Source organism: Motacilla alba, chromosome 3 (assembly GCF_015832195.1).
Source record: "Motacilla alba alba isolate MOTALB_02 chromosome 3, Motacilla_alba_V1.0_pri, whole genome shotgun sequence".
Taxonomy (NCBI): domain Eukaryota; kingdom Metazoa; phylum Chordata; class Aves; order Passeriformes; family Motacillidae; genus Motacilla; species Motacilla alba.
The window spans coordinates 24,432,977-24,457,636 of record NC_052018.1 but is presented as its reverse complement, the minus strand read 5'-3'; the positions used below and the strand labels follow the sequence as shown (position 1 = coordinate 24,457,636).

At 38.0% G+C, this 24,660-nt stretch overlaps 1 protein-coding gene across 1 annotated transcript in view; it reads right to left on the bottom strand.

Annotated features, from left to right (window-relative positions):
- The window catches only part of TINAG (tubulointerstitial nephritis antigen), a 38,919-nt gene extending 17,907 nt beyond the window's left edge, over positions 1 to 21,012 (bottom strand). The window contains exons 1-6 of the mRNA XM_038133563.1: positions 20,520 to 21,012; positions 16,346 to 16,409; positions 15,157 to 15,246; positions 13,427 to 13,541; positions 7,089 to 7,212; positions 5,230 to 5,380 (exon numbers count right to left, since the gene is read on the bottom strand). Coding sequence (XP_037989491.1) covers positions 5,230 to 5,380; positions 7,089 to 7,212; positions 13,427 to 13,541; positions 15,157 to 15,246; positions 16,346 to 16,409; positions 20,520 to 20,889 — 914 coding nt within the window. The 5' untranslated portion in view covers positions 20,890 to 21,012. The remainder of the gene's footprint in view (positions 1 to 5,229; positions 5,381 to 7,088; positions 7,213 to 13,426; positions 13,542 to 15,156; positions 15,247 to 16,345; positions 16,410 to 20,519) is intronic.
- Positions 21,013 to 24,660: the final 3,648 nt, after the last annotated feature.

The window sequence follows — 24,660 nt, the reverse complement described above, 5'->3', positions numbered from 1 at the left end:
AGGGTAAAAAATGTGTTTAGTCACCTGGTATGTTCATCTCATTAATGATGCATGAAAGCTCATACTGAAAAGGATCAATAAATTACCAATGTTGTCAATGGGTTTCATTTATCAAAAATGGCTTGTGAAATGGAATACGTGGAATACTGTCGGACATTTCTGAAACAAAATGAACATTTCTGCATTAATGCCATGCAGGCTTATGAGAGGGTTTCTTTTACAGAGCATAATCAAATATTTTGCTGAAGCAGAATACTTTAAAATAGTCAGTCCGATAAAAAACATTTGTATTTAAGTAGGTCATTAATTATACTGGACTTTCTGAACCTGAGGAATTGAAAACTATATTTCTACACAATATGGAGTATAACTATGCTTGCCAGTGAATACTTAGCTGCCAGGAGTTTTACAAGATAAGCCCATATATGCTTCAGCTGTTTTGAATAAGAAATTGCATTATACCATTAGCATTTGGTGATAGAAATTCTGAGAAATCTTTTTCTTTCTGCCCAAAGTAGACCACATACACACAGCAGCACACTGGAGCTGCGTGGTAATCCAGATAAGATCTCTGAACTAGGAGTCACGTTTGAATCTTGTCACCAACCCCAGTTTCTGCAGCCTTGATTAACACAATTGAGTAGCTTTCTGCTGAAGCACAATTTCGTATGTGCTGAAGTATAATGTCGTATGTGCTGAAGCATCAGCACAACAGTAAACATTAAAAACACTTCAAGGAGAAGACCCTTCCAAAAGAGTAATAGAAGAAAAACAGAAATAGATGTGAATATGTTTATATACACAAATATAGATACATATATACAAAAATAATGTTAATGTTAGAAACAGGCAGGATCCAGGGCCAACTAGGAAAACTCTGTAGTATGTTCATAGATTCTAGACAGAATTCATTTGAAGTCGTGTTTCTGTGTTCAATCTAATGAAATTTTTGTGGATTCATGGCATTTGTATATTTGAACTGTGAGATAAGAAAATAATCCTAAACAGTAGACCATGTTATTTGCAAGCTGGCTAATATAAATAACATCTTTCTCATACCCTACAGCTGCCGAGGGGCCCAAGGTACAAATCAGATTAAGCCCTATTGTGATTGGAAGCACTACTTATATTCATGTCTAACTTTTATACTACCTGAAAATGAAGCATTTCTTCCTCATTCTTAATGAATATAACCTTTTTGTTTTCCTTATTAGTTAAAATAGATGCTTTCAAGAACATTTATTTCTCCCAAATTATGACTTGTAACTGAAATACTTGAAACTAATGATAATTAGTAATAGGATACATATTTATTCTTTAATTAATGGAGGAAGACAAAGAGAAAGTGATATTTAAACAGTGTTTCAGCTCCACTTACAGCAGATTCCACTGTTAATTTGGTGCCTAATGATTCTGAAAAGTCAGGTCTCAGCACTGGCCTAGTTTCCTTGAGCTTTATGGAAATCTTTTTCTGACTTCACTGGGGATAGTTTAGGTCAGCACTTGATTTTTCTGAACATCTGTCAAAAACCTGAGCTGAGCACACTCCAGAAGTCAAAACAGCAGAAACCTTAAACAGCACTGAATGCCTGTTGTGATAATTTACAAGACCCCACAGAAAATCAATGTGTTTTCTCCCTATTGCAGGGTATGGAGATAATGACACAATGATTGCAATGTAACGATTCCTAAAAATAAGTCACCTGGAAGTACGTGGAAGCAAGGACTATTTGACAGGGCTCATTCAAAAGACACTTCTGACTTGTATGACATAAATTTCCAATTTTTTTTCATTGTCACAGGTTAAAGGTTATGGATTATGGGGTTTAGCTACAAAGCTGATTAAATTATGAGTCCAGTGAATCAGAACTTTTTTTTAAATTGTTGTTCTTGATATTATTTGCTCTTGGCTACTGTCAGAGACTCAACATTGGGCTACATGGACACTTTTCAGACCCAGAAGTGCTGTTCATGTGTTCTTCCAGTACCTGTCCTAAAGATAATTGGATATTTCCCTTAATGTGTTTATTTGTGTCTGGAAATGTCAGAATGGGTTTTGAAATATCATTTGAACTTGAGGAAAGAAAAGCAGAATGTAGAAATGTTTATAAAAATAGGTAAGTAGGGATATTTTCATGTGTGGTACTTTGATGACAAATCAATGATCAGGGATAAAAATGGGCAGCAAGCAAAGGACTGTCATAGCAAAGTGATGTACATGTTGGAGCTAGCTCCATGGCAAGAAAAAAGCATAATAAATGACTAAGAAAATAATCCTGGATTGCTGAGATTTGTTGGAGATTTAGATAGTTTCCAAAAATTTATGACAGCTTTCACAACTGCCCTTCAGATTCTTTACTGAGATGATCAGCTGCAAGAGGCTGGTGACTAACATGAGGCTGAGCAATAAGCAAGTACTTGGCAGTGTGGAGGCGAAAAGGCAGTTCACAGGTGTGCTGTGTGAGCTGAGGTGCTGTGGCTCTATGTTTCCAGGCTCACATCACTCAGAAAGCCTGCTCAGCACATCACTGTCACACTGCTACTCAGTCAGGTCAAACATGTTACTGCGTTCACACCAGAACAAGCTCCTGTGAGGGTAAATCTAGGTTGATAATGAAGTGCCTTGCAGAGCTTCAAACTGTCTTGCTTTTTTTTTAAAAGTAAGCTAACTCTTTTATACTTAAATTGCTTCTGTATAACAGGCCATGTCACTAACCACAATGCTAAGGTCAAAGTAATACTACATTCTTGCATAGGAAGAATTTTATTATTATGGGGCTCATGGTAGTTGTGCCTGTACAGGGGTAACAGTCAGAGGGAATAGAAAACCAGGAGATTGTCCGGTCACTGAATTTGTACAGTTTTTCCTCTAAAAATAACATGCTCCAACTGTTGTGGAGATAATGCTCATAAAAATTATTCTCACTTCTTTTATCTACACCAGCAATTCTTGTGCTCCGGTTTTTAGCAGGCAAGAAAACAGTCCAGAGAGAAAGAGTTGCAATTACTCTCCCAAAAACATGAGTTACTGAGTAAAATGAGACTGTTCTTCTAGTTACAGAAAAGTATTGCAGTTAAAAAGTGCTTACAATTAAAATGTCAAGTTATAACTTTCATTTCTTCATTAATGAAGCCTTTTCTCTAAACTCCCAAGGTGCTGAGGGGCCTTTGCTAATCACTCAGCTGAAGGATCTCCTTCTTAAAACCTAAATGAAAGCTGGTTTAGTGTTGAAACCCTGAGAGAAAAAGACAGAGGAGCACTCAAAGTAAACTCTCCCCATGACAATACAAAGTCCTTGTCATATCAGAAATAGTTTGATACACTTGCAGAAAGTAGAATTATCATTTGTGTAGTGTGACAGGTCTTCTCCTGGCTCCCCAGAGTGCCATGTCAACTATGACACACCACGTCTGACATTCTTTTGCTCTTGACATTATTTGTTTGTTTATTTGTTTGTGTTATAAATAAAATCAAAAGTTGACAGACAGAGCACCTGAGATCACTCTGTCAATCTGTTTCAGATATATCAGAGTAAGGGAAGAGATTGTATGAAAGCAAGACCGGAAATAGATTTTGGTATGGAACAGAAAGGATAAAAAAATTCTGGTAATGTGGAAAACAGCAGGATTTATTATATGATATCTAAAATGCAGTTACTGAACTTCTCCTGGAAGCCATTTCCAAGCATACAAACTTCAAGGAGTAGACTGAAAGCAGGATGTGCAGATTTACCATGACAGGTAATGATGATATGATGAGACAGTCTGACCGTGATGAAATTACTGGCTCCATAGAGAATAAGGAAAGCAGTAACTATCTTGTTACCTTGTCTTTAGTGACATTTTCAGCATAGGTTTCTGTGGTGTTCCTCTAGTTTATTGGACTAGGCAAATTGCTTACAAGGTCAGTTGTGGACTGACATGTTGAATGGTTGGCAGATCAAAGTGACTGGTGTCTGTTTATTAATGGCATTCCCCAGGAGACAACACAAAAGCAACACTTTTATATCTGTATTAACAATCTGGATAGCCAGATGTAAGGCACCTTTAGCAAGTTTCTGGAGAATGTAAAACTTTTAGGGAGTGATTTGTGTGCATGGCTGCTGTTCAGAGCAGTGTTAATAGGCTGAAGAAATGAGCCTGACAGAAATATCCTGAATTTCAACAAAGACAGATGGCAAATCCTGCCTCTGAGCCAGAACTGCCCAGGTTCTGCCAGGGCACTGCCAGAGTAGAAAGTCATTTAACAGAGAAGGACATGAGGTCCTGAGAAACAGCACGTTGAATGTAGGTGAGCAGTGAGCTCTCTTGACAAATGTGGATGGTCAATACTGGGCTGTGTTATCAAGAACATAACCAAGACATTGTGGAAAATTAATCTTCCCCTCAAATTACTACTTGACAGATGGAGCTGTATTTTCACTTACATGTTCCCTGGGAGACACTGAAAAACTGAGCAAATCCATTGGAAGGCACTCAGGGGACTGGAGCTGAGGCAGCTGGACTTGTTCAGTTCAGAGAAGAGAAAGCCAAAAGAGTATATCATTCCTGTCTTCAACTACATAAGGAGAGGTATAGAGGAGACAGAACAAAACTCTTGGAGATGCACAGTGAAAAGCTGGAAGGAAGGCACCAGTCACAAGTTCTACCAAGGAAAATGCTGACATAAGAAAAAAGTGTTTGACCATTAGTCAAAAAACCTGACCTGCTGCAAGAAAGGTTGTGGAACCTCCATCCTTGAAGATACTCAAAATGTGTCCAGGGATGTGGCCGAAATAGCCTGATCTAATTTCAAAGTCATGCTTTGAGCAGAATGTTGGATCAGGTCACCTCCAAAGTTCCAACCAAAATAATTTTGTGATTCGATAAATGATTATATCCCATTTTAAAGTTTCTAGCTTTTCATGGGGAATTTGATAGCTCTTAACTCTGCTTAGTCTGATCTGAAGGAAGAAGGATCTAGGTACAATCCTTAATAGAGTGTTGCACTCAGGAACAGCCTTGGAATGAGATGATTACAAGTTGCTTTATAGAGAAAAGATGTTTGATTCTTTTGAATATTCACAATGGTGTCTCATGCAACTGGCTGCTTACTCAAGGTTGTTTCAAATGAAGAGCCTATATCCCAAGAAACACAGAAGTTTTAAGTACATTTATGGTATTATCGTATTGCAAATTAAGGAACTGCTTCAATTTAAAATAATCTAAACAGACAGCTAAAATATTTACCCATGTGTTTTCAGATATCTCCAGGCACCATCAATACTTCCACCATTACATCCATGTTGATTCCTGGTATCACAAGAGATCAAGTTCTGAGCGGAAAGGTTGTCTGTGATCTGACCCTTTGAATGAATTGCTATTCTATCTGCTGCAACACCTGTTTGAAAATAAGTTTTCTGTTATCAAAATCAAGTAATTACTCACAATTTTGTTTTGTGAAAGAGGGACAGAAATACAACCTCAATATTTTCTGTCTGTGCAGATATCTTCACTAAACAATACTGATATAATCTGTCCAGACTTTTGTGAGAGAGAATTGTGAAACTGCAAAGCATCATGAGCAACTTCACTATTATATGACAAATTCCTAGATTTACTGGCTATTAGAAAGTTCCAAATACCTAAATATCAGATAAGACATTTGCATAATTGTCTGTATCATGTTTGTAAATGCATATTCACATCCACTTGTCTTCAGCAGAAGAAACAAATACTTCCCTACTTTCTGCAGCTGAATCTCCAAATCTTTTTGCTTTCTTTTCAACCTTTCTTTCCTTCATGTGAGGAGAAAGAAAAAAAAAAAAAAAGAGCAGTCCTATGAAGAAGAAAATTCAAGACTGAAAGTATATTTTGGTTTTATTACAAAGAATATTTGGAGATGTTCATCTTGAAGTGTAAATGTGGGACTCTTTCCCACATTTACATGTGTACCTCCTTCCCTTATTACACAAAATTATTCCTCAGACATAGATACCTTACCTGAATTCAATCAGATAATCATGATTCTTAGTAGTTACATATGTATGAACTGATTTAAAGGCAGACTAGGTAAACTAAGCTGTGGGTGAAACAAAGGTCCTTCTACGTTCTTTATCAAATGACAATGAAACAATCAGTAAGCCTCATTGCAAGTCATTACCTATGATTAAATTTTATTTTTAATAATTTTAGCCCCCCCATTTTTCAATTTTAAAATAAAATTTTAAAAAAATCTCTTGAAATCAAAATTCCTATCAAAATCAGCACTAACTTTGGTGAACTCTGTGGAAGACTTCAGAAAACAGTTTGCTGATGTCAGATGACAACTGCATTATGTTCTTTTGCGAAGTGTCACATGATAATGCATTGGTATAAGAGCCTTTTATTGTAAAGTTTTGGAGTATTAACAGGAATTATTCCTTATAAGAAAAAATTATCCAGCAGTGCTTGTCTGTCCATTGAGTAACAACTAATCTTGAAAACTCTGACTGAAAACATTAGATGCACCTAAAAAACATGTGAAGGCATCTCACATGACATAGCTTTGAAAATAATTATGTGAATTAAAATAAAAAGATTTGTTTATGGAAAGGAAAAATTAGACACAATATCTGCAAAGTCTTTCCCTCAGTGATCTCTGTTCATCTCTGCAGTTATCTGTCAAAAGAGCTGTTAAATCTCTCTTGGTTTTCTCTTTTTAAAACTGCAGTGGATAAGATATATCAGAAAAAGAGCATGTTCAGTCTGTTTTTTTCAGGGAACTGGGATTAGCTGACCTTAAAGCTCCTTTCCTTCTCTTACTGCTGTGATTTAAAGAAGCAGTTGAAGAAACCTGCACCTGTGAGGACCCACTGGCCAAATTAGGTCACAAAAATTGATCGCATGCTTAAGTTACACAATTTTATGAAAAGCAAAGTGCTGCAGCTTAGATTGACATTTAAAGATTTTGGGACAATATAGAGGGAAAGTTGTAGCAATTTTAAGTGTTCCTATTTGGTAATAAAAGGTGAAAAGCAAGTTGATATTATTTTGTTACAAACCACTACAATTTTCATTACACATCTAACATCACTGATACTTTCAAAGGGAGTAAAAAGAAATATTACTTGCGGTTGAAAAAGCCCAGGATGCTCCACAGTTTCGCTGATCCAAAGGATCATGAATCCAGTCAGGCCATTCATAAATGGCTGAAAAGATTGCAGGAAACTTTTCTTCTGGAAGTGACTTTCCCTAAAACAAAATGTAGAAGATCTGTATATGCTTAATTTCCTATTTTTATAATAAATTTGATCGTAATTTCATTTATAAAATTCTTGATTTTTAGACTGAGGAAACCTAAAGCATTGTCCCCTGTGACTTCCCAAGCAACTCCGTGGTGGTTTCCCCATGGCTGGGTGCTGCAGACCCCTGAGAGCAGGAGGGTTCTGGCACTCCATTAGCTGAGGTGAAAAGCTGAGCTTCAAGACTGCCAACCTGAATAACCTGACCAGTTCCTCTCTGATTTTTATCTCAAACAATAATTCCCTGTGAAATTTGCTAAGTTGGCCCAGCTGGCATTTGTGGAAAGAAAAGCCCTCTGCTACAATTAGAGTTGAAGTTAAATGCCTGTTACCCTGTTTTCCCAAACACATGGCCGTAGGTAGGAAATTTTAGTCACTGTGGGAGAGGAATAAGTACAGTGTATCATTGATTTGTCTTTTACATTGAGCTTATTCATTTTGAAGCAATTATTCCTTTTCCAGAATAAAAATCAGTGATTTTTATTCTGCTTTCCAGTCTGATAGTGAATTCATGAAAATTCATTGTCTGCTCACTAAAGCAATTTGGCCAGCCATTTCTGGCACCTTTATCTCTCAGACTAAATTTATGTCCCCCTCCAAAGTCCTCCAAGCTTTGAACAAATATTTGCATATGCAAGAGCCATCTGGTACAACTGCTAATAATCTGCTCTGTGTTCAACATACCAAAATTATTGACCCATTTTTTTTACTGTTGAACTTCATGGAATGATGGATAATGCTGTGCAAGGAAATAGGAACGGCCACAGAGAATTGCAGAAGTATTAGGTCATGCAATCAGTCTGTTTCAAAAAATTGTTGATAACCTCAGTTCCAGAAGGAAATACAATATACAAAATAATATAATCTGTTTCTGAGCAAAACACTCACTGATGCTTCTTTCTCATAAGCAAGATGAAATTGTGAAGCACAATGGCTTCTATCATGTTTAAATTCTAGATACCCTTGCTAAAATATTTTTCCAAATTGTTTATGTGATTTATAATCATAAAACACACATTTTGCTAAGATTATTTAAGCATTTGAGGCCAGTTCTTTCAAACTACTTTAGGACTCTTTGGCAAACCAAATTTGAGCCCTTTGCCTGTATCAAGATCACTTTGTTGTGTACACTGTGAAACTGCAGCACCTCCATCCAGCTTCTACAACACATTTGCCACAGAGAATCCCCAGCTGAGAAAAAGTGGGTGAGGAAAAAGGAAGCATGTACCTCAGGTCTGCATCTGACATTAGGTTGGGATACAGTCCCAACAGGCAGATTGATACAGTCCGTGTGTTTTCCCAGACCCAGTGGTTCTAGGTTGAGCAGGTTAGATGCAGGCTGTGTGTCCTGAATCCATGAAGGAATACTGCAAGCTGTTAGGTCACTTCAATGATTTTGAAAGTCTCACTTCTACCCGTACAAGGCCAAAACTTTTTTTAACCTTGCTAAAATATTAATCTCATTATTTTGCTTAATCAGTTTCAAAGACTGCTTTTACAGAGTTTTATACACATGGGACTTGCAACATCAAGTGCCACTCAGGAAGCAGCAACTAATTTAAATAATAACTTCACAAATTATCATTATGTTCATTATTAGTGAGTAAGCACTCAAGATTTACTTTAAAGATGAAACATACATGAGAAATCCCAGACAAATGGAATTTCTTTTATATGACGAGACTGTTCACTACCAACCAGTTGAAAAGCAAAATTTGGCAAATATTTAGCACAATTGTGTGAGTAATCGCTGCTTATAATGCTCATTATGATGCCTCATTACAAATGAGGCCAATGAGAAAAGCAAGATTCTAAATAGATCTCCAGTCCTGACAATGTATTGCTTTATTGACAATGTATTCCTAACCTACTGCCTGTCGGAACTCAGAATGTCCCACAGTCAGACGTTCCATTCTGGTTCCAGACATTCTGGAACAGACGTTCCAGACATTCTCAGACGTTCCAGACCCAAGTCAAAAGCATCTGAGACTCTGGCATGCAGCCAGAGACCCCTGTGGCTTTGAATCTGACCCATAGAACAGTTTACCAACTTTGCAGGAAGAACAAGAAGTCACAAAAGTTTAAATATTGTAATAGAAGTAGTCACGAAGTAAAGGGTAGGATTTCTGAGTGCTGTACAGGGGGGTTTTAAGCCTTGTACGCAGGGGTCCAAATTTTATACATAGGGGTCAGGAGATCTAAGATAGAAGGACTTAGGTGTGCCCTATCCTCTTTCTTTCTCCTTCCTAGCCTCCATGTCTTTAGTAATGTTAACACTCACAGATTAGTTTAGAGTAGAAAATCACCATTCAATATAGATAGTAAGTATTGAAGAAAAAGTATAAACATGTAGTATGTAATATATGATATAAAAGATGGCACCAGCCCCCCGAGAAGGCAGTGTGCCTTTGTCTGACCTGCTAAACGAGCCACAGCAGTTCAGGAAAAAAATCTTGTAGATAACCAACAATAAACAACCTTGAGAACAGACAACAAAAGACTACTGAGTCTTTCTTCAAAGGCACGGGTTGGAGGAAGGACTTTTCCATCTTTTAGGGTCACCCCAATCCGGGGGTGAAACCCCACACTGCCAACATATTTATTAGCCTCATATTGTAAATCCCAGAGTAAATTCCTCATTAACCCTCAGCCTTGTCATTTAGAAATACAGGACTGATCTGTAGCAGAAAAATTGTCTTTTTTTTCTGAAAAAATTTCTACCCTGATATTGAGAAGTGCTGCTGGTCTGTGTCAAGTCTAGACAACTGTTTCTCAATGTATGCTCCATGGACCAGCATGAGACAGCACAAGGCAATCAGCAAAATGACTGGTGAACTATTTTTAAACCTTTATATGTACTCTCTGCAGTGAAGTTAGCAGCCTGGCCAAAGCAGGAAGGTAAGAGGATGTAAAAGAGCACTTGAATTTCAACAATGACTTCTTCAGAAAAGATAGATGACCAATAAGAGAAAAAAGGCCAAAGATAACTGAATTTGCAAATGCAGAAATAGTTTCCCTGAGGAATAGCAACATTTTTAAATTTTTTTTTATGTAGTAAAAAGATCCTGGACATCACTTGTTTTGTGAAGACCAAATGGGCACGAATGACCTTCAATTTGCAAGAGAACTACCTCTGCTGAGAGTTTTTACTGTGAAAAGCCATATACCAGTGAAACAGAGGCTGTACTTTGTCTACTTTCCAATTGTTTTTACGTGCTTCTTGATATTTATTGAGAAAATGGTGCCTTATTACTGAATTATGTATTTTATCTTCATGTAAGATGGCACTCAGGTGAGCACCTTGTTGCTGGGGGTGCAGACCTTACCATTGCAATGTACCTCCTGCCAGGACTTGTGCTGGCAGAATACCACCAAATGTGCATCACAGTCCTTTCAAAGGTGTTGCAATTATTATTGTGCTACATGGAACTTCAAGAATGATTGCACTGTTTCCTGCAGTGAAAATGCCTTCTCAGATGGAGGAGCTTCAGCTTTGTCAGGAGTCAAACAGGGTTAGTAATGCATTTAGCTGTTGGTCTATACTCAGGTCTAGTCATACTGTGCAACAGAGGGTCCTCAGTTCAGATTTGGTTCTTGCTCCATATCATTGTCTTTTAGGTGCTCTAATGTACCATCATGACAAACTTCCAGACAAAAGTATTACCTTGTTGAGCAGGTAAAGCCTTTTATTAAAAGCAGAACTTTTAAAAGCTCTATGAGCAACTTCAGGAAGTTTGTGATTTCCTTAAGAATATTGCAGAAGCTGAGAAAGTCATATGGAGAGTAATATTTTATATTTTAGCTTTTGTAAGTAGAAAGATTTCCTAGAATCCTGTGAAAGGTATGTGGTTCCAGCAACATGTAAGGAAGTCTCATGATGGCTAAATTCATGAATGTGCCAAGTTGGATTTCTGGAGAAAAATGCATTGAATCTCCTTAGGTATCTGGCAGTGCCAAAGGGAGTTGGGCTGTGGCTCACAGATTTCATAAAACAGCAGACAGAGGAAATATGACTGAGAAATGTACCTGTGGAACAAAGGCTGTAAGAAGTGTAGTAGTTAAAATAGCTGCAGGAAGCTTAATAACTATGATTCAATAAGCTGGATATAATGCAGGACTACTGAGTAAACAGCTACTACAAACTGAACAGAAGAAAGGAAGTATCATGAAGAATTTCTTTAAACATTCCCCTTTCCTGTTTTCTTAGGTGGGATTTGTCTAACCTAGCTAGATACCGAGCAATGGAGATGTCAATCTCTGGGCTGGGTACATGTCATCTGTTTTCTGCCTGTGCTATATAAGCTTCACACTGTATCCCTCAAGGAAAATGCCAAAAACAACAAATCAATCCAACTCTTTTGAGCCTCAGTGCAGTTCACTAGTAACTTAAGGCAGACGCCTACTAAATTTAGTTAAATTCTTTTATGCCATTGTCTTATTTTGACCTGCCATCTTCAAGTCAAATGATCCTTTTTTGGCTGTAAAGAGTAGTCCAGAAAATCCTACAAGATAAAACTCCGAGTTTAATTCCTGTGCACTTCTTGCTCTGGCAGCCCTTCAGAGTGTAATTTTGATTGAGTTGGCCAATGTGGGCCTGAGCACAATGCCTTGCCATGCTGGCGCAGGGAGCTGACGTGTGTAACCAAGAATGGTCTGAATCAAGCAAAAGGGTTAGGACTGCTCAAATTATTGTAGAGGCCATGTCCTCTTTCCCCAAAACCCATTCAGGAGGCAGCTCTGCACTCTGTCACCACAGGGCCCACTATCATGTGGAAATCCTTCAAGATTTTTAGCTATATTTTTAGTTTTATATATATATATATATATATATATATATATACACACACACACACATACATTCACTGCTTTGTAGATTTTCAATGTGCAGCTGTATAATTTTTCATGCTTTCTCACACATTTATGGCACCTTCTTGAAATTCTGTTTCAATAAATAATCTTATTTTCAAGAAAAGTATTTCTAACAAGAACACTCTGTTTTACACCAACACACAGGAGACACAACAAAATATAGACCTGAGAACCGCTTGGAGAGACCTGAGGGGCCGGCCCAAGCGTGGTTACCAGGGCAATTGCTCTCCTATAGGATGTACTTGCTAAATATCTTAATTAATTAAACTTACAAAATTTGTAGAAATCCCATATTGGGCATACACAAAGATATTTTGTGCACCTGAAAGCTTTCATTAAAGAACAGCTCTTTATATTACCACCTTTAATATTGTTTGGAAAGTTTTTTTTTGACTGTAGAAACACCACAACATATAAACAAGCATTAACAATTGGCTTCTAATAGATAATGAAATGGCATCACTTGCCTGAGCTATATTGAAGGCAAAGATAAACATCTGTGATACTTAACATTTTTGCAAACCTTGGATCTATCTGTTTATACTTTCACTTCTAATTTCACTCTGGTGAGCTGGTTAGGTGGGGGTTTTTTGTCTGTGAATTCCATAAATTGTGTCCTCTAAGAAAGAAACTAAGTAACTGATCCAAAGCATTGGAAAAATCACTCTGGATTAAATAACTTGTATTTTTTTCTTCAATTGCTTAACCAACATACATAACTTAAAGTATATTTGCTTTGATGCCAAACTAATTTCAGCATAAATAAATGACAGGAAATTTAATTTAGCTATCATGAAAATTGTCATGGCCAAGGGGTTTAGAAAGCTGGTAGTAGAGAACCATTTCATTTTGCAATGATTCCCATAACTTTGCTGTCCATCTGTTCAAAACCTGAAAAAAGCTTTCACAGGTTCTGTCAAAGATTGCTGTTTAGTCTCAGCTGTTCGCCTTAATGAACTATGCCCAGATGTATTTTTCTGTGTTTACAGCTGTGTGTGCAATAATTAGCAAATGGAGAGAATTAATATGGAGCCCTCTTAATGAAGTGAACTACAATGATAAGTTAATATTGCTGCAGAGCTTCACAGCGATTAGGATTTTCTTTTGCTCTTCTTGTTTGTTTTTGTCAATGTCAAAAGACATTCTAAGACTTATAGAACTGTTCCAGGAACATCATATTCAACATGGAAACATTTAGTGACAAAACCCTGAATCATACTCTTATAATTGTCCACATTTATTTTTCCATGTGATAAAGTTATTTAAAACAATTCATAAGTGTACATGACACTTACAGGAGCTTCTCTCATATTCAGCAAAGAATGAGATGGAGGGAAAGTGCCCAGGCGCTTTTTGAAACCTTCTTCCACTGTCATTCCCCAGAACTGACTGTAGTTGTCAGCTTTCCATCTTCCTCACAGATGAAAACCAAAAAACAAGACCCAGGTTAGAGACAACACTCACATTAACACATCGCTCATTTAAGAGTACAACAGCAAACGCATCCAGAAATCAATTTTTGAAATTGCATTTCAAAAACTTGCATTCAATATGTACGAGAAAATATTTCCTATGGGCTTTTCCACTACAGAGAAGTGCAGGATGGAGCAACACAGCAGTATATGAATAGTTGTAATTTGGGGTCAGCATCATATCAGCTTGCAGGACATGAGTGTGAAATACTTCAGAGCAGTACTGGCAAACCAGACACTCAGTCAAAACACTGCTGTTCTCTTGAAGTTATGTTCAAATCATGCTCCAGCCCAGATTCCCACAGAGAACGAGCATCCTTGCGTTGTGAGCTGCACTGCACCTTCAAGCTCTGGTGCACCAGAAGAGAGATACTCTTGAACCAAGCAAAAGCCCAGCTGACACCTTCTGCCCGAGTTTTATACCAATAGCCACTGTGAGAGTAAGGGCTCCCCATGTTTCTCTAAGTATTCCTTTGCTTCTCTCAGGTGAACCCAACTCAGATTGCAATGTTGATGTGCAAACTATATGCACAACACAAAGAAAACCACCCTTGCAGCCATAAACATTTGGAACACACTGAAATTTACTGCTGGAAGAGGGCTGAGTGACAGGGGAGAAAGCATTCTCTCTACCCTTCTCTTTACCCTTCTTCTTTTCTTGCTTTTGTTAGAAGAACAAGGAGTGGGATTCATAGTGCCCAAAGAAGCCTCATTGCTCTTGGTCTCCCTGTGGTCAGTGAAAAGTGCAAGCACATGGAGAAGTTGAGTCATATCTCACTTGTCACCCTGTGGTAAACCTCATGGGTCACGACTGACAAGAGATAGGTTCAGGCTCCAGGGGCTTAACTTGTTTTTTTATCCTAATTTAGTTGCTTTAAATGCCTCCCATGAAGAGCAAAATGTTTCAGCATTCCTGGCAGCTTGAAATCTGGGCAGGCTCCATGGGTGAATTTGGCACCCCAGATCCTAGGGAGGCTGCCCCTGAATCTCTGTCTGTAAACAGCCAGCGGGCTCCCAAGGCACAGATCCAGTACTGAGGTCCCTAATCTCTGTGCACTAGCCAGGGAAATGATATTTTCAGTAAGAAAAACACCAATCCCCCAAGTTCTGATAATTTTATCAAAATTTCACCCATCTTCTCCACTTCCAGTGCTACATAGAGTCCTGTTACATGGAACAGTGCTCTCAAGGGAGAAGGAAAAAATTACTTTAAATATCTATCCCAAGTAATAAACACAATGAAGAATAGGGGAAGAGGATGCAAATCTTGTTTTGAGAAAAAAGAAATTGTTCTAAATTTGGAGAATATTTTACATAGATGTTTACAGCAGATGTTCTCTTACCAGCATGAGATGTTCAGTATCATTCCATTTAAAGCCTTATAATCTGCCTGTGACTTGGAAAGTTTCACAAATGCATACTTACTGGCAAATTGCTGCAATGTATTTGGAGAAAGAAGGGGTGGGGAAGACTGGATACCTTGTAATTTGCACATGCACAGAATGAGCAATACTGTGATGCATAACAAAACTTTAAAATAAAAGGGTCCTCACCCAAAATCTCCAGAATTGATGTGCTGAATTAAGTCTTGGCGAACAAGGCATACGTCTGTTGAACATTTCCAGAGACTGTTGAAACACTTGCTGAAAGGACAAGAATATCATTAAACAAAAACAACAACAAAAAAAATTCAAAGGAAAAATATGCACTTTAACAGCAGAAGGCAGATGGAGGGGGGAAAGAGTGTGAACAATATAATTGTCACAGAGAGTTTATGAAAGCATAGCATCATTTCTTCCTACTTCACCGTCTAAAGAGTTGGAACAAGGTGGGAAGGTTTGCAGTTTGTGAGAAAGGTCATATCTGAAACATTTTGCTTCCATCTTTGTGAGACCAAACCAGGGAATGGAATGTTGATGTTGAATTCCTGAAAAAATGTGATATTTTGAGGCAGTTTTACTCTGGAAACCCAGAAAGGGTTTTGTGGCCTCAGACGTTGTGCTTCAGGCTAAAGTCAGCACAGAAAGAGCTCCAGCCCTCCTTGAGTGGGGCTGGAGCCTGGGGATTGGGACCCTACTCCAGGGTAGGACTGGAACTCTACTCCAGGGTAGGGCTGGTTTTTGGAGAGGCAAAGCCCAGGCAGCCAACTTCCAGGGCTGACAGCAAAGCTTCCCTGCTTGCTCTGTCTGCTCCTATCCCAAGGCAGAGAAAGGGGTGCTCAAACAATTCACCCCTTTCCACATATATATCTATATCTATCTATCTATCTATCTATCTATCTATCTATATATATATATATATATATATATATCCTTTCCTTACAGATTAATATAAGTTCTCATAACTCATTAAAAAAAAAAAAAAAAATACAAGGAGGAAGGCTTCAATAAAGTTTATTTACATTTGTTATATTTGTTTGTTCTGCATTCAGGTTAATGCCCAGGTCTAGACTGAAACCTTTTCAATTTAGGTTTGCCTGAGCAGGAACAGAATTATGCCCATGAGGAAGAGATTTGAATAGTCTACTACTCATATCTTGATTAGAAATTCCAGTTTCCCTCTTGCTGTTCTTCTAAATTGACTATAATCTACCTCCACAAAACCTTAACACTTAGCACTACTTTTGCAGCCATTTTGATTTGATTATGTGGTTAATATGAATTTAAAGATGCTCTCTACCTTAATTCCTGTTTCATGAGATATGCTAGATAAAATTCAATTTGCAGTTCTCTGAAACATTACCAGGAATTGCAGTTGTCTTTAATTATTGCTCCTTCTCCGTAATATCGGCCATCTTTATAACAACCTGCCAACATAACACATAGATGTGTGAAAATAAAATAATTCTTCAAGTTAATTACTGAAAACTCTTGCTACTATTGTATTAATTTGTTTTATGCAGTATGTTTTAATTATTTAGTTGAAAGTCAGCAATATGGTTCCAGTTTCTTCCAGGTAATGAAGGCAGTTTCATGTATTTTATTTTTTTAGAAAATATATTATGATTCATAGCAAATAAATTTAGAATCAAAACACCCACTGAAGAATTACTATCTTACATATAAATAAAAAATTCTTCAAATAAAGTTATTTTCCAATATTAAAAAGAAAATATTTCTAATAAAAAGTATTTTCTAATTGGCAACTAACTAGAAATAACATTTTACAGGTATAGAATTTAAAAAACTAGTGAATATTCCAAAAGTATTGTAATAAACTCTTTTTCCTGCCAGATTAATTCCTCTTTGAAAAACAGACAGATCAATTGCACTTCAAGGCAAATGTATGTTTCATGCACCCTCAAAAACCCACTATAAAATGTAAATCGAGGGAGGAGTTCTCAAAAAAATACAACCCTTTCATGCTTTTTATTTGGTAACACTTCACGGAGAAAAGATTTTGTGTGTGTTTCAGTATCTCCCACATAAATTGTTTCATCAGTGCATGTGATTGTCAAAGCTTCAGCAGAAGAAGGATCAGAAGGCCTGCACGGGATGCTGGACTGAGTCGGGAGCAAGCGCGGTACATTTATCACACGGGTCTGTATTTTCCAGCCTGTTCTGACAGGCCAGCCTACAGGCACCACGCTTCTTCCCCCGCTGAGAGGGCTTGGACTCCCTTTTCCTGCATTTTCAAGAAGCTCTAATGTGATGTTGACTCGCAAATTTGCATGGTAGCCTGCTTTTCCCCCAGCGGGAGTGAGAGGGAGGCCATGCCCCTCTCACGGCCAGGCCTGGGGTTTGTCTGCCCGGGCACACACAAGCCAGCCTCAGCTGCCGGCACCTCCCTCCTTGCCAGGACAGAAACACACTCTGAGCCCGACATGATTACATAACAAAGTGTAGAAGGGAACTAGAGGGGATTATTAGGTGAGTATTAACTATAAATGCCTTTATTTCCCTGTTGTTAATTCAGCAGGCTATGGGAGATAGCACAGGTAAAACAGATCCTGCCGAGGCAGTCTGAGGCCCAAAGTGTCTGCTCTAATCCAACTTCAGCTAAGAGCTGGGGAATTTTTCACAGAATACGCAAAGCAAATTACCAAAGTGCCATAGCTTGTCACAGTATGTGACTAAGTCAACATCAGACAGAAGCTGGAAAGAGGATCAAGCAAGGTAATTCAAAAATATCAGGGGAAGGAAGTATTGCTGCAGCATTTGAGAGACGGAACAGACCCTCATTGGAGCTCTGCTGGCAGGGCTCACTGCCTGTGCCCAAGATAAAATGCAAACCTGGACAGGTACAGAAGCAGCTTTATAATGATGTATGCTTAGGGAATTGAAAATTAACACTATGCAGTTTCTTTAGCCTAGCCAAGTTAATGCTTTGTGGGCCAGAAGTACTGCCTGAGGCATAAGTGAGACAACAGAATTATCTAATCTAAAGGACACACGAGATTACAGTGAGGTTGTCTGGCTCTTATTGTATTAGGCTGGAATATTAATGCATTAAGTAGGAAATTAATTAATTTGAAGATGCAGCTTGATGACTTTGTGAATGAGATTTTATGATGTGAAAATCATTACTGGAAAGAAGAAAATTTGAGAAATGGAGACTTCCTTCACAGTCCAATGTTCATATCCCTTAATGGTTCTTATTTAATTTGTCCCCAGAATTGTTGTGAGTACTTCTGTCAGTGAAATATCTCCAGGTTTACTCCCTTGTAGGTCAGATCACATCTGTCATGTAAAAGCAATCAGCAAACTCAGTGGATGTCACTTTTACACCACCAACAGAGTGAGACCCAGTGTGTGGGTTTTCACAGGGCTTTTTGTACCATCAGAATAACTGAAAAACGGAGATAAAATAAATAATAAATAAAGCCTGAGATAAAACTCAAAAAGTTCTAACAACAGAATTTAAAATATGATTATAATAAAAAGACCCTGAACTTCTATTCAGTATCTAAGGCAGGAATGTGCAGTTTTTTTCTGAAATTACACATGAAAGCCACAGAAACAAACTGAAGGCTGGGTTTATAAAGGCAGTGTCAAAGCAGTTCCACATATTTAAATCAGTACTGACCCCCAGCATTGGGCACACACATGGAAGAAGTCACAGCGTTTCTGCTGTAGCCTATCTATGAATATGTGGGGATCCAGAAATAAACCACTGAGCAGTTTTATTGCTGTACATTCCAGCCCATGTAAAACACTTCACTTTATTGGTTTATTTAAAGAACTGTGACTCAGGAGGCTCTGAGAGCAAAACCTCTGGCAACCAAAAGATCAAGATCTTCCTGGTAAAAAGTACTTTGGCACATGTGGTCTTCAGGGGCTTAAATAATTCTTAGCCTAAGGCAGAAGGGTAGTCTCAGTTGCTAAAAGTCAGCTAGCATACTTATGTCATTTCTAATGATGCTTCCTAATTTGCTTAATCTTCAGGCATTTTGTCCTACTTGTTTCTCCTTTTTTTTCATTCCAATTCCTCACATATTCCAGTTCTACAAAGATTCTTTAGAGATGGTTTTGTTACATTTTTTCCTCCCTGCTTTATTTTGGCTTTAATATTCATCTGTTACCCTCTAAATTACTTACATAATCAATATCCAATAAAGAGATTTTTAAAAATTGAAGACTTTCCATCTTTTTAAAGATGACATACTAAAAAATAGTGTAAGATCATCTATAGGACCAGTAAAGGTACTGTAAATATAATTGCTACTCCTGGCAGGCATGTTAGGAGTTACAAACAGCTAACACAAATGCAAAAAATTGGATTAAGAAAGCAGTAAAAAGATTACCCCTCACCTATTCCCTTATCTAAACCTGTTATCCTTCTGCCTTTTAGACGTAGACTTGTGGCAGTGACCATGTGGCAAACTGCTGCAGGTTCTGTAATGATTCAGTTCCAAGAGACAGTTTGCCAAAGCAGATTCACCAGCTCTCAGCTCTAGGCAGAAATAAAACTACATGTTTAATTAGAGCTTACAACAAAAACCTAATAAAAATGAAAATAAATGTCTTTATTTACATAAAGCTTTAGAACATTCTTTTACATAGTTAGAAACACTTTGGAAAATCAAATTTGTTTTGCAGCATTTTTGACACTCCCACTTATCAGATTTTGGCTGCACACCTAAGAGCACAGCCTCCTGAAGAGTTTGTGTTCTGAGTGCTGAACTGCAAGCAGCAAGGTTATTGCAAAGAATCAATTAATTTTTAAAAATCACAGTAGTATTTCATTGATTTGAGGCTTTTGAAACTTTGGTACATTCTCTACATCTTTGGCCAGGTTTGGTGTATTGGCCTATCCACAAGCCAAGGGAGGACCAGATGTTTGAAAATCTTTTTTTTTTTTTTTTGCAATCTTTAGTGCTAAAAATAATTAGACTTAGTTTAGAGTAGTCCTGGAGGGACTTGCACTGCAAACTTGCAAGAAACTAAAATATGCCACAAATCCTTGTTCTAAACGCATCCCTTCACCAACTCCTTTTTCTAAGCACATCCCTTCATTTAGTCCCACACCTGAGCTGTTGCCAGAAAAACAGTGTCCTACAGGAAAGCTATGCTGAATCAAAAGCATTGCAGAACACCTCAGGGCAGTATCATTCAGGATAACCCTCAGTTTTGTGGATGATTTGTTTGTAGTCATGGATACAAATATTTAGAGCTTGCTGTTCATCTCATGTTAATCTGTGAAACCCTATTGAAACTTTTCAGTTTACACTAATTTTGACCCAATGAGGTTATTTGAGAAGTTTCAAATAAAACAGAGGTTCTGTCCAAGAGAAATACAATCAAATCAACACTAATGTCCTAGAGACAAAGAAATAACAGCAACCATAATTCTCACTCCCGTTTCATGCTCAGTGTCTTTGTCCACTATGACTTTAGTCAGTTTTTCAGGATTTTACTTCTATGTATATTTTCACTGTGATGCACTAAAGCCAACTGAGCATTTTCCCTCCACTTACCCCATGCTGGAGGCGGCCAAGGCTCCTCTGACCTGGTGGGCTCCACGGGGCGGTTGCAGACATCCCAGTAGTCAGTGCAGCAGTCTACAGGCCCAGGAGAGCCCGAGGTGCAGTACTGGTCACAGTAACATATAGCTCCTCTGGAGATAATGGTAAAGCTGCAGTCATCATCTCTTCCTGTGCAACAGCCTCGTATCCTGCAGGAATTTCCCTGATACAGACTCCTTTTCATCCTGCTCCACTTAGCAGAACCACTATCTTTTACAGAGTAAAGTCCTTGGGGGAAATTTCTTCTAGCATCAGGACGTTTTGCCATCGAAACTTCACTGACAATGCAATATAAGAGCAATATCTGAATTTTGTGCCACATTCTTGTGCCTCCAGAAGCCTTTTTTGAGGCTTTTTGTCCTTCACTTTCTCAGCAAATGTTCATTTACTCTAGAGGTAGTACCTCCAGTTAGCAATCAGAAAAAAATTTGAACAGAAAGCTGCAGACTAGTTTTCCAGGAAGACTCTGCATGCGTTAATTATTACTCAGATATGTTGTAAACAGATTTGTTTGTCCAAGATACAGAGGTACTGAAAACAGAGCCACAACTATGTATTCATCATTATGAAACTTTGGTGTGATCTCCTGCAAGTGAGAAAGTTTATAACAAAGTTTCAACATATACAAAATATACATGATCCAGTATTTTAGTTCTGTACTTCAGACTTCTAAAATCAAAACAATGTGAGAATGCGTACACGGTATCAAAGGAAGCTCTCTTTCTTTTTGTGTACCTATAACCAGCATGTTTGCCACATGATTAGAAAACCTTTAACATCTAGATTGTATCTCATCTAAATTTTCCTTTTTGATAAGCAGGGTGACATCACTGCAGTAAACTTATCCTGCATCCCCCCTTTCAATTTTATTTCCAGTGATCTATCTTAGCCTTATATGCTTCACTTTTTTCACTTGTTTTACTATGGGCAAATTCAGAAAAAATATCAGGTGGTATTCAATATAAACCATTATTCAAAGGCATCCTTTTAAGGTTTGCATTTCTGTAGTCAAAATTAACTTGGCAGTCATTCTAATTAACACAATAAATACCCACTGATAAATGCTCATTCCTATTTAAAAAGTAAATGTCTGTGTTTATACAGCCCCCTCAAAAAAAGGGGAAAAAAAAAAAGGAGATATCAAGGATAAGTCTAACAGGCTTTCCTACATGATCCGTAATCTCCAGGTGTTTGATCAGAGGGCATAAAGAAATATATGTGGTACTGTTTCCAAAAAAAGATTCAGAAAAAAGTACCAAAGAACTTTGAAGTTTCTACTAGAGATAGCCCATAAGGCTTAATAGAAATAAAAAACCCCAAACACAATTTCAGATCTGAACAAGACAGTTTAAGTCCCCAAAGCTGAACAAGCAGAGGTAAAAACCAGTCATCCTTCTGTCTCCGTTTCTTAGTAAGTGAGAGGAGCCTGGAGAAGTTGATAGCGGGTTGTTTTCTAGGGAATTAAGGGGGTTTTTCCCTTTGTGACTTCAGCTGGGCAGCTTGGGAAGGCACAGCATCGAAGGGCAGCTACTTTTGAAAGCACAGCCAGTGTGGATGCATTGCCATGAATGATAGAGACATCAAGAGGCAGAATGTGTGTATGTTTATTGAAGACTGAAGTCTTCAATACAATTTCTTTTCACCAGCAGTGCTTTTATTGGACCTGCCTCCTACACTGTCCTTGTCAAACTAAGGAGCTGCAGATGAGGGAAAATTGTCTCTGACCACACGATTTTATTTTTCTCTCTTGCAGGCAATCTTCTGTGTGAAAGATATCAGAAAGACCAAGGTCAGCAATAGACAATCACTGTCCATCACATTAAAGGTACATAAATCTTAACCTTCAAATTTGCTCTGCTTTTTTTGTTGTCGTTGTTGGTTTTTTTGTTTGTTTGGTTGGTTTGTTTTGTTTTGTTTTTTGTTTGTGTGTTTGGTTTTGTTTTGTTCATAGTAGAAAAATTTGGACAACCTTAATTCTGTCACTGACTACAATGATGCAACAAATATAAGGGAGATGAGAAAGGATATATTCATGGAAACAGTGAAGTGCTCTCTGGAAATTATAATTCATTTCTTTTCCTTACATCTGTGCAGTTCTGTCAGCTCCAAGAAAATGACCTTTGATTTGCACTGGCATTAGAAAAATTCGAATCTCCTTTGTATTACAAATCTTCAGAAACACTTTTATCTAGTTATTTCCTTGCTCTGGAAGCATAAGAAAGAATATGTGGTAAATGTCTGTCAGTCAGATCAAATGAACAAGCATATCTCTTTTTCAACTCTAAAGACCTACCGATGATAAACCAAAGGCAAGGAATTTGCTTGGAAATCATTTCAGCTCATTTACACAGGAGATTTCCTTTAAAGGAACACAAAAATCAACTTGTGTTCTACAAGTTGTGTTTTCCAACAAAGTTGATATAACCCATTTTTACCACTTGATGGTTTCTGTTCAAATGTTAAAAAACCCCACAAAACTACTCCATTGTGCTTCAGCAAATAGTTTTTTTTTGGCATTTTCCTCTGCAAGCCAAGCAGCTCTGTCTTCACTGTGTGAAAGCATAATTACTGAATTATCTGTAATAATTTAGAAACAGCTGGACGCGATCCTTTTTCTCTGTTGAAGATTGGCCTGTTCCAAGCATAACAGCTGTCCTAAGATTTTGAGTAAGGGTCCTAGTTCTAGTTGGCACAGTTAAGTGCAAACATGTTTGTCTAGTTCCTCTTTCAGCAGTTCTACATGTTTACGCCTGAGCTTCAGGAAACTCCACCATTTGGTAGAAATTCAAATATTAATAGCACTGAATGATTGATGGAGTAACAAATAAATTTTTTTTAAAAGGATGTTATAATGTCCAAGAATCTCTTTAAAGCTGCACCAGGGTTATTTCTTTCAAAAGCTGTCCTAATTTGTCTGACTGAGCCTACTGGGCATCATGAAAATCTCATCACCTTCAGAGAAGGGTAGGATAGCAGTGGCTGGCAAGACTCCTTGTGCTGAAGGTGACTCCCAGGATGGATAGCTGAACCCATCTCATCAGACAACCATGATACCTTCCCTTCTCCTGGCTGCCACAAGCAGACTGGCATCAAGCCTTGTGCAGGGGGAATTGCAGTACTATGACCTTATGCCAGGAAAATGAAGGGACACTCAGCCAGTTAAGGAAGAAATCATAATGCCAGAGCCCAGGTCAGTCATTTGCCAGGAGGTACAACTCAATGCATCAGAGAATCCATGTAATTGCTTATATCCAGTTTAAACTCTGCAATGATACCATCCATCCCTTTTGTTAAATTCAAATGGAAATTTAACTGGTGACTCCTGGCACAGAATGCGCCACTGATTTCTAATGGCCACTGTACTTTATGCTTACTCCTCTTTTATTAATGGTTGCAATGCAGTGAAAGTTTTCTAGGCAAAATTACTTCAACAAAAGTATTCTTCCCCAATGTATTGTCTCTACCTTGTACTAATGGCAGAATAGGATTCATCCTCCCACACTGTGAATGACTAGCTCCTAGATGTGTTTATGCAGAGACAAGCTGTGTGTTAAAGGGATTTTCTCACTGTCGATTCAGTCTTTGTAGGTTTGCAGCAGGCATAGGAATGCCTATTTGGCAAGAGCCTGCAGCTCATTGCTGTGGTTTGTTGGTGTGGTAGCAAGCATGACACTTTTAATTCAAATTTTCAGGTCTGCCTATCTCAAGTCTTATGATGTTAATCCAAGCTACACGTAACTCAGAATAATGGTCACTTAAGTGACAAATTTAATCATCCCATCACAGTGTGATTTATTATTCACAGTCTCTGACACCAGTTCTTCTAATTCATCAGATATTTGAATCAACAGATTTAGGGCCGGAGGTAGAGGAAGAGCAACTGACCCAAACTGTGCATGCCCAAGAAATCCCATTCCTCACACACAGAGATGAGCATACACAAATGCCCAAGAGTTCAGAGTCAACAACCGCAGGCAAAAGAAAATCACTTTATAGGTGTTACAAATATACATCACATGGTTTACTATTATTATCATTCTTATTATCATTATTATTATTATGTGGTTGTTACAGCCTCACAGCCTTTTTGCCC